Source organism: Aulostomus chinensis, chromosome 11 (assembly GCF_037954235.1).
Source record: "Aulostomus chinensis isolate RoL2024-O1b breed Wild chromosome 11, RoL_Achi_v1.0, whole genome shotgun sequence".
Taxonomy (NCBI): domain Eukaryota; kingdom Metazoa; phylum Chordata; class Actinopteri; order Syngnathiformes; family Aulostomidae; genus Aulostomus; species Aulostomus chinensis.
This window is the reverse complement of record NC_141330.1, coordinates 15,844,020-15,855,233: the sequence shown is the minus strand read 5'-3', so window position 1 is coordinate 15,855,233 and position 11,214 is coordinate 15,844,020. Positions and strand designations below refer to the sequence as shown.

General features: G+C 42.4%; 1 protein-coding gene across 5 annotated transcripts in view; it reads left to right on the top strand.

The window, feature by feature from the left end:
- Positions 1 to 377: 377 nt before the first annotated feature.
- The window catches only part of LOC147253619 (F-actin-uncapping protein LRRC16A-like), a 63,481-nt gene continuing 52,644 nt past the window's right edge, over positions 378 to 11,214 (top strand). For all 5 annotated transcript variants that reach the window (XM_086218877.1, XM_086218875.1, XM_086218876.1 and 2 more), the window contains exons 1-2: positions 378 to 761; positions 5,462 to 5,559. In XM_086218877.1, coding sequence (XP_086075003.1) covers positions 722 to 761; positions 5,462 to 5,559 — 138 coding nt within the window. In that variant the 5' untranslated portion in view covers positions 378 to 721. The remainder of the gene's footprint in view (positions 762 to 5,461; positions 5,560 to 11,214) is intronic.

Genomic DNA, 11,214 nt, shown 5'->3' with positions numbered 1-11,214 from the left:
AGAGATGGAGTGGACCAAGGTCCTCTTTATGAAAATCCTAACTACTCTTTACAGCTTTATTTTCCATTTTCTTTGTTATTTTCTTAAAATAGATGATAGTGAAGGGGATCCACCCCGTGCAATATTATTCCCATGACATGACTGCGTTTAAATCGTGACCTCATGTGCCTTTATTGTATCCGGCTTCAACACAAGGGCGCTACTGCGGGCTTCCACCGCTAGAGTCCCTCAGCTCCCGGCGTGGGGGGCAGCTGGTGCAGCTCGCTCATTAATATCTGGCTGACACCACCAACACCACCGCCCCCTCCTGCCACGCCACGCCGCTTCTGCATCGCAGCGGCTCTCTGGCTGTCGCATCACGGAGCGGGGAGGGGCCCCGGGTCCCACTATTGGCTGGTACTGTTCCACCGACAGCTTTACGCTTGAGGATGTCCGTCAGCGGAGATCTTCTCATGCCCGTGAAGCTCAGAGTCTGTTTGGTTTCAACATGATATTAAGAGACTAGTGTTCAGCGCTCGACCAGTTCACACCGCAGAGAGATGCTCGCAGGCACACGCCGACACATTGTGCGGAGCTCGCGGGGCGAGGGGAGCATGTAACCGGCGGCGGCGGCACCACCTGACACTTGTCTCTCTGGCTCTTCGTATCCTCACATTCAGAGCTTCGTCTCTGTGTGTTGACTGAACCCTCCTCGTCGTTTTGGATAATTCAAGTCTTCAGTATGAGCGAGGAGGTGTCAGAGGTCCCCAAAGAGCTTCTGGGTAAGAAAAGACGGATTCTTTCTTATCAGCCATGTGTCCAGACTGCACATGTTGTGTCGCCGTAGATATTATTTTCTGTCCACTCAGCACAGATGCACTCATTGTGCTGAGGTAGCAGACAATAGTCTTATTGTCTCAGAACCTCTACATGCAACTATTAGAGTATCACATCCCCTGTATGGTGAATAAACTTGTTCACACTCGGTGAGCTCTGCTCTCTGCATGTAGTGTGTTAGGAAGAAAAGCCAAATAGTTTAGATGTGAGTGGGGAGCTTGTCATGACTGAGTCCCTCTCCTCTGACCATTTTCCACTCCTGCATCTGGAGTCTGGAGTTTTTATTAATGCACCAGTTGCCCCCCCCCCCCCCCCCCCCTCCGCCTTTCATGACTTCTTTGTCCCAATTTTGGACGAACCTTGAAGTTTGTTTAGTTGTTTGTCTAAACTAGCCAGTATGTGACACTGTGGTGCAATGTTTAGTAAGCACAAACTCACTCTTCATGTGTCAGACACACACAGACACACACAGTCATAATACAGATGAGTCATTTAGTATCCCATGATCTTGATCTTATGGTTATATTGGTCCTTTACCTCTTCAGTCCAATAATGAGCCTTTTCTTTCCCCTTAAGTTTGTGTGATGAATATCATCATTGCTTATTGTGTGTGTGTGTGTGTGTGTAATATTCATACCAAAGATGTTTTTCTAAATGCATAGTATATCCACTGTCCCATGACATGAGGGTTGAATAATGTGCAAAAAGTACACATTGTGATATTTTGACTGCAGTGACAATACGATTTACAGTTTTAGAATTATTGTGTCAATAGCAACAACTAGGGTGAGATGTCAGCTGTGATTGAGCCAAGATCCTCCCGAATCAGTAAAATAGGATCAGCGGGCTGGAACATCTCTGCAGTACTTGAACATTTCGTGTGGACGTGTATTTTGACACAGTTTGCCTTCAGCAAATACTACACCTCCTGGATAAGGAGAAAGCTTCGATAACCCCAGTGTGTCAGAAGATAATGAAATTGTGAACTAAATATGCACCTGATCTCATTCCTGATGACCGTGAAGAATTAGGTTTGTCATGATCGCCAGTCATGTGATGTCTGGATGATCTTATAACCGGCTATTGTTTTGGAGCCGGTGATTCAGCGTCACGCACGATCACTTTTGACATCCTGCACTTACAAGGAATGCCAGGATAACACTGTGGACATGAACCAGCCGTTCCAGGTGAGATCCTTTGTCAAGGCTGGTTCATGGGAGAAGTTATTGAATAATTTAGCCTTTTCATCTGCTGAAATTTGTAACAACCAGATTAGGATTAGGTGATGATTACTGCATAGGGGCTGCACATTTAGAGACCAACGCATTTTTTTTTTGAAGAGTGTGATGTAACAAGTCGATCCATAACTATGTCTCAGTTGCCTTCCTGCCGGTGCTTCAGTTTGCACAATTGCATTTGAAAAAGAAAAAGTAATTTAAGGGAGAAAAACTGGATCCCTTATTCAGAGCAAATAGATGCGGTAGATCAATTTGTTACAAGAAAACAATCACAGGAGATTCCTGAGGAGGCTACATGGATACAGAATGTGAACATCGTATCATCAAAATCAGACCATTAAACTTTCTCCTCCACTTCTAAAAATAGATCCTTGCCAAGCCAAACTCACTGATTGCAACTTTAGGTCACCAAATATTGGCTCAGTTCCATTCAATTTAGAGCTTATTATCTGGGGGTGCATATTCTTTACACGCTTTTATAACATTAAAAAAAATAGTCTTGAATATTCTTGATGTTATTCTGATCATTATTGATGTCATGACTGCGCCCGAGAGCTTGACTAGCTGGGTGCTGTGTTCAGAATCAAACGTCAGTCACGTGACTTCCTGTGGAAGTGTGAGAGCAAAGGAGGAAGATGTCTGGATAAACAGACGCTCTTGTTGTCTTTAGACAACAGTCAGAAGGTTTATGCTGATTCTCTTGAGATTGATCTGGATCTGTTCAGGATCCAGTCAGTTGGAGAGAGCCCACCTACCCCCTGCTGATGTTCATCCCAGTGAGATGCGGTGCACATGCTTTAATGCCTCCCACGGAGATGCTGGCCAGGGAAATGATCATCGCTGTCGTAGACGAATTAGCAAGGAAAATTGGAACAAGCAGGAAAACGATGTATAAAAGTGTAAACATGTCAGGAGCTCTTTCTTTGTTCTCTGGACCAACTCTGCTCCAGCTCATTAAAATCTACCCACTCGGTCTCATGTTGCTCACTTGAAACATCTCTGTGACTTATTGGGTGCCGGAACAGTTTTGGAAGGCTACTGTAGGAAATCGCGCTGGTGTTCAAAGGAACTTATTTAACCAGATGAACTGTTTCTGCACTTTTCCAACTTATTTGTTTCCCTTTGATGTGATGATGGTTTTAGGAAGCCTGCAGGCAAGGATATGCATGCCAGCATAAGATGTACACACACACACTCACTCAGAGGCTCTGTCTCAGACACATGTGCACACAGACTGTATTAGTGGCTGTGCGGTGGGTGTACGACGAGGCGGCTGACCCACTTCTGCTCTCTAAGCCAGTTCTCTGGCTGTGGAGGCTCCTACTGGGTGTGAACAATCAATATAAGCGGGGGAACATACTGCATCGTGTGTGTGTGTGTGTGTGTGTGTGTGTGTGTGTGTGTGTGGAGGGCAGGGGAGGGGAGGGGTGTTTACCAGGTATTTTAGCACGTGTATTATAGATTGGAGCTTTACCTAACTACCAGCTCCTTTATCAAGTGACTATTTTGAATTTAATTCATAAAATATCAGAAACTAAGATTTAAAATCTGATGCTGTTTTGTCAGTTTTTAGACGATAGAGCAGGAGATGTTGAGATGTTTGAAGTTGAGACTTTGACCTGTTGGTGGTGTGAGAGAAGAAATCAGAGGGTCTACAGTCCTCTGGGTCCTCTGTACTGACCTTCATGACCATTTATCCAATAATTCTTGTAATTGAACTATCTATCTGTCTGTCTGTCTATCTGTCTGTCTGTCTATGAAAAAATCACAAAAATGTAAATATCTTGTTGGCACTTGATGAAAAGTCACATAAAAATAGACTTTTTTATACTGGAGTCTATTGATTTCTGTAGGACCTTTTTACTAAATTGAAGCTAAAAAGATGTGTAAAAATTAAATGTTATCTGTGCTCCTTGATAGTCCATCACAGGACCAACACATAGAGACAGACAACCATTCACACTCACAGTCACACCTACGGTCAATTTAGAGTATCAATCAGCCTCGTCCCCTCTTGATGTCTTTGGACTGTGGGAGGAAGCTGGAGTACCAGAGAGAACCCACACAGGAACAGGGAGAACATGGAGACTCCACACAGAAAGATTCTGTGCTGGAGCCGGGACTGGAACCTGGAACCTTCTTGCTGTGAGGCAACAGTGCTGACCACTGCACCACCGTACAGCCCTGTTCGTTTTTCACCATTGCAAAAATTTATAATAAAAATTGTAACCTTGTTGGAAAAGAACTATTCACACGATAATGGTGGGATTTTTTTTTTTTACTGATGTGTATCACACAGAAATACAGGATATCCATGAGCAGTACTATAATGAATGAAAAAGAGATTTTGACGCATGATTAACCTTTGACAGATATTGCATCTTCCTGCTATTTGGAAAATGCAGCAAGTCATATTGTGATTTGCTGTTAGTGTGGATTGATTGTGCAGTCCTCGTACCTAAAAAAATAAATAAATAAATAAAGACAACAAAATACCAAAAAGATGCTGGACAACAACAACATCAACACGTGGAGTGTGCAGGTGCAGCAGCAGGTCCACTTGTGGAATTGTGGGTGATGACACACAGTTATCATGCATGAAGGCCGTGTGTGTGTGTGTGTGTGTGTGTGTGAGTGAGAGAGAGAGAGTTAATTTTGGAAAGATTTAGGAGACATTCTGTCTATCACTGAACAGCTGTGATGTAGACACTGAAGACACGCCCCTTTCTGATACAATACCTTGCCTTCAACAATGTTGATTCACACACCTGGCAAAGTACCACATTTCTACGATTGTGACTTGAGGTATTTGAGAGTAAAGAGATGGGCCGGCGACGTCTCCTGACGATGGTTAAAATGCTGATGCTGGCATATGAAATGATTAAACAATGAGAACATGGAAGGGAAGCAAATCATCACAGTTCATCTTCAACTGTGATGATGAACTGATTTAACAAATGTTACCCCTTTCCGTCTTTTTAGTGACTGATGGGCTGAAACAGTGGCGTAATCTTTTATAAAGCAGACTCAGTATCGTGTAGACGAGCATGCAGATCCCACCACAGACAATCTAACACTCAGCGTGACGCATGACATGCAAATCACACCAAAACTGGGGGGAAATAAAAAACACCTTCTGCTTTTGATGTTTTGAAAAATTTGACCTGATCCATTTTATTATCGAACACATAGTTTTCTTATCAGTAAAATGGGCTGTAACTGATCTCTGCTGAGGAAATCAAGATGTTGAAAGTAAAGTACAAAAAGTACAAAGCAGAGATAAAATCTATCATTCATTTTCCTCTCGTATCTCTGTATTTGGAATAATGGCCTTCAGACTTTTGAATGCACGGAAATGTAAAATTCCTCCTAACCTGAGTTTGGAACGTCTTCTTGTCCCTGTGTAGAGAGCGTGAGGGATGCGGTGGGGAGGAAGGTGAAGCTGTCTCTGAGGAAGAGAGTCAAACTGGAGATCAAAGGAGACAAGACGGAGAACCGCGTCTTGGTGAGTCAAATCTGCTGCTCCTGCTGCTGCTGCTTTTGAGCCACTTGTTCATTAACATCACATCTTCATCTGTCTTCCCCGGCTCTCCAGAAGCACACTTGCCAATTAGGAACATCAAAACCTGACTGCTTCTCTCTCCCTGGTTTTCGGTGCTTGAAAGAGGTTCTCTCTAACTTTCGGAGCACTTCACCGTCGCTCTCCCTTTGAGGCTTTGATTTGAGGCGGAATTATTTTTATTTGTTACAGTTTGGGTGAATAAAAGACCACTGCAGCTTGTTCAGATAGTGATCGCGAGTATTTTGACTGCAGGAGTGAAGTTTTCATCTTCATCCAAAATCATTCAAAACAATAATGGCGTCAGCTCAATTCATTTCATGATTAATTCTTAATCAGCATGTAAATATCCTGCTACCCGCCCATAAAAAGGGCCTCGTCTGGTTCCAGGTTTCTTTGGACTCAGAAATCTCACACAGAAGTTCACAAGAAAAATCTTCAGTAGCTCTGAAGTTTAGAAACAGCTGCAGGAAGTAAACAGCAGACCAGATGTTGTGTTTGCTAGCGTCAGTTGTGGATTTAAAAAAACAACAACAACAGGAACGACATGCATGGAACACCCAAATGGTAGCGGGACAAAGAAGGGTTTATGTTGAAATGTGAGTCCCAAAAATTCAAGTAAACATTACTAATGCTCGCATCAGGGATCGTGAATTATACACCTTAATCGAGTGCCCGATCCATGGTGGCGGTGGCGGGTCAAGCCACATGTCGCGAGCAAACATGAGAGATGTTGGCCGTTGCATCGCGCGATTGTTGGTGGTGAATCATGACATTTTATTCAATCCTAAACAATTATTCAACATTATTGGAATTGAAACTCTAATAAAACATAAGTATTTAAATTTCCATAATCAATAATTTTGCGAACTGTGAATAATTGTGTTGCAAACCGCGAACGTGGCCCAGTGACCCAAATCCTGAGGTCATCATCCATCCATCTATCCATTTATTCACAGCTTTTACTGCGTTTTTTTTTCCCCCCTCAACATCTGCTATCCCTGTGTCTGGTAGTCTGATAGAAATCTCTGCTCGGACTGTGAATGATTGACCACAGAGCAGTACAACTGGCTTAAATAATTCATACCTTCTAGCATAATTTGTGATGCATATCAGTTCGTTCCGACAGGATGTGGCCCAAAAAAAAAAGAAAAGCTGAAGATAGTGAAGTTACATCAGTTAAATCAGGCGTCGTACATGTTGACGTCCCGAATCAGACCTGCACAGCACTTACTATGAATGGCTCTTGGTAGAAACGCCAGCCGCAACGCGGACTGAAATGGAAGGCTTCTCATGATAGAGCGCCGACTGGAAGAGACAAAGGAACGAAGATGAAGACGACGGTTCAAAAGCTGTGAAAAGGTTCACACACTGCTGGATGTGATTCTGTGTGACGTTGACAGAACTATTATCCAGCCTTCTCTGGGACTCTGGTATCTTACCATACTTGCATGTACTCTGCTGGAACCTACAGTGGCATATGGGAGTCATCCAGGGACACAAGCAGGGAGAGAGGTGAGAGACGGACGTGACGAGCTCGGCTCTCACCTCTCTGGTGTTTGATAAATGATCGGGGACTTCTCTGGGGTGAGAAGCAGCAGGAGACAAAACAAGTTAGCGAGCAGGAAACCACGCGTGCCGGTTGATAGAGATGTACTCATTAATTATAAACCCGCTTCTGTTGGAATATGGAGTCAGTCTGTGTTTCATCAGAGAGAAATATGAGCGTTGAACATGGCCATGTGAAAGCTCGATTTGAAACATGACCACAAACTGCTGGTTTTTATCTTCCAGTTGTGAGTTAAAGCTGGTTTTCTAGTTTTATATGATCTCAAGTCTAAGGATATGTATTAAACGTGACTGTGAAATTCATTTTATAGGTTTCTCACATTTTAAAATTGATTAGTAAGACGTCAGTTTTCAGTTGAGGGAACTAACTGTTCCTTTGTAAGCGCACAATACCAGCAATTGCCGATTACACTGACATTACACCATATTTTATATTCTTCTCATTTTACGTGCTTCTTTGATCAACTAAGTGGGTGGTGAACTGTGAGGGTAGCAGCCGAGGTATTGAATCAGTGTGTACTCGTTGGATGCTGAACACTGTAACGCAGCGGTGAGCCCAGTTAGCCGCAGCTTTGGTAGTCTTACTGTTTTATTATCAGCAGGCTCTTTGTTGTCCAGCAGTCTGAACCTTGTGATTAAGCTAACTTGTCCATCATGGGGGGAAAATTGAGTTAAATTTCAGTGGTAAGAAGCACCTCTTTCCACAACTACACAGAAAACCACTCAGAAAATCCAATCAAGGATATTTTGGCGTGTTTATGACAGTTTTCCATGTGTGGGAGCTGTAGATCACATGACCACACTCGAAACAATGCAGAAACGTGGGAGTGAGTATTGGGAAGTGAGGCATTCCATTGGAGTGGTTCTGGTATTTTCTATAGAGACAGAGCTTGAGAATGACTCGCTGAGTTGGTATCAAGGTTCTGCTTGAGCGCTGAGCAAATAAACCTGTGTCAGTTGCTGCTGCTGAAAACAGAGTTAGAGAAACGGATAACATAGAGAGTGGCGGCGAGAGAAAACAATCATGTCATGAGGTTGTAGCCTGCGAGTCCGCTGATGTTGGTGAAAGAACAATATTTGAACAGAATGTTGCAGGGTCAGCTGTTGCTATCCAACGAACCAGAGTCTCAAGTATTTCTGAGAGACTGCTGATCCGAATGCAGCACAATGTTAAAGGGCCATTTAAACCATTTTCATATTTCATAATGTTTTTGCAGTTGTTTAATATTTTCTCTGGCTTTTGGGGATTTTTATACAGACAAAGGTGTTATCTCAACCTGGATTTTCTTTTATCAAACCTATATACCTCAATTGATTTGGATCACATGGGTGTTTACTGATCAGGAACGGATCTTTAAGAAGCCGTCAGATTAAAAAAAAATGCATCAAGGATTTTGTAGTTTTAGTTACTTGAGTAGAGTTAAACGCAGTCAGGTAGTGATTGAATTTGTGGTGTCCGTGGGACTGAGAACATGACGAATGTAGTTGACTTCCTACCTGACCCTGTTCTCTTGAGGAGGAGGGTCCGTCTGACAGCAGTGACCCTCAGACAGTACGAACACAGGAGATTTAGAACAGTCAGTGTGTGTGTGTGTGTGTTTTAATGGGCTCTGAGTTTACAAAAGGTCCGTGATTCACAACAAGCCGAAAATATTTTCACATTTCATTCCACATACCCGTCAATAAATGCCGCACTTGTGAATGTGCACACAGACGAAGGGTCATTCGTAGCGTTGGCTTTGAACTTGCGTCAGTTGCGATTAAAAATCCTAAAAGTGGTGCTCGTTTTTGAAAATTATTAAATAAATAGCCCAAGTTTCATAAGCAGAACATATTTTGACTGTAATCTAACACCCTATATAAGAATCACTCTGGCTTTTACCCATAGCGATGCTAAACTCCAGGTTGGCCTACAAAACTACATCTTAAATCACTTTCTGATCTACAGTGAGTGCCTGTTTACCATTATAATGCACGTAGCTGCCTGATAAGAATAAATCAGCCGAGATGTTAAACACTCCTCCTCTGAGACACACATTTATTGAACTCTCTTTGCCCGCTTAATACAGCCACAAAGAATGATTTACTTGAGACAACGCGGATGTCTCTGCAGAGTACACAGATAATGACGGGAGGAATATGGTATTTTCTACTATCAATTTGCGTATCTGTCAAATACACCCGAGGCTTTCCTCCTTTTTCCCTGCTAAGCTGGGAGTGGAGTAACAGAGTGCCTGAGGTGTCTCTTCAGCACACTAAAGCTGGATAGTTAGTCGTTTCCCTCCTTTGAAGACGGAGGGATATAGGAGGGAGAGATAATAACATCAGTCCATAAACCTGGGGAGAGGACTCAAAGAAAAAAGTGCTACGTACTGTAATATTTTTGTGACAAGCAGAAATTCCTGGTGTAAAGCTGAAAAGGCCAATCCGGGGAGGACAGCTAGCAGGTGTTTAGCTTAGCTTAGCATACGCGCGGACAGAGCCAGGTCAGCAGTTTTCCTCTAACCATATATTACTGTCATGCCCTGGTATTGTTAGACAGAATCAATATGGTCCTCTTGTCTGGTGATAAGCCCGGAACAAAGCCCCCTCTCAGTTTTATTATCCCCCAGTGGCGGACTGTGACATGTACATTTACTTCAGTACAGTACTTAAGTACTGTATCTGTACTTTACTTGAGTGTTATTCTTTTTTAAATATGATTAGCCACAAGCTGTCAGAGAAGGAGAAACAATCACAGTACCCGCTTTGAAGTGGGTTTGAGTAAAATAAAGCAAATAAAGAAAAAATGAATTGAAACAATTCCGATTTTTTTCTGAATGTTTACTGTGTTTACCACACAATAAACTCTATGTCTACCTTCAAATACTCCAACCTGAGGAAAAATGTTGACCCACGAGGTTCTGAGAATGTATTATCCTAAAAAATGCAGTAGAGCAATGCTCTGGAAATAAAAATAGAATGTATTTTTGAGTAATTTTAAAAGCAAGTACCCAGTGCCTTAACTCAAGTAAAAAGTATGTGAAACTTTAACTTGTAGAGGAGTAAAACTTGACATGGAGAATCTAGACTCAAGTACAAGGGTTGAGTACTTTGTCCAACACTGAATATGTAAGTATCAGTGTCCCTGCTGGCCGATAGATACTGATACAGAGACTTTTCTTAAATAATATTTTAGCTTGTTCTATGCAGTGTTTCATTTTAGTAGCTGACTACTCAGTAGAGGTTCAACAAAATACCATAATATATCATGGTACTAGTTCGTCTTGTGTTACAATATTCATATAAAATGTACTTGGCAGCGACGTCACACATCAATCAACATGGTAGTTCACACTCAGCCAGTTCCTGAGCAGTCCTGGTCCCCCTGTCATTATTTAGCTTGATTAGATTTATTGCACTCTTCAGTTGTTTGGAATTGTTTCATCTCGTTTGTCAAATTCTGTGACACAATGAGATGACTCAATAACTGCACATGCACTGACTTTTTAGTGGTATTTTTTCTGTTTGGGTAAACGTGTGGTATTCCTTAGCCACCGTTTCAGCTGGTGGCATCGTAGGAGTCCTGTTGGTCTCCTGCTCTGAATAAATGAAATTATGTGTGTGTGTGTGTGTGTGTGTGTGTGTGTGTGTATGTTTGTTGGTGTCACTGATAATGTAGCAGCTTTATTACATCTCGGTGATTGATTTGTAGGAGTTACTGTAACTCAGAACTGATAAAACCAAGCTGCTCTGCAGAAAATCAACAGACGTGAATCTCATTGAGCCGTGATGTTACTGTACACTCAATCCACGCCGATGAGACGTCTCCATGTATTTACTCTTTCTTTAAAGCTTTTAAGAGGATGTAGCAGCTTGTCCCACAGTCAATCACACCATTATCTTACTCCAGGAATATATGGGTTGTAAATGTAGAGTGTTTCCCACCGCTGAAACACACAGGACCCTATTTTAAGCAAATGTGGAAACATTGGCTAGCACTTCCTCTCAGGCCTCCTTCATCTGTGATAGCTTTGGTGGATTCATTCTGTT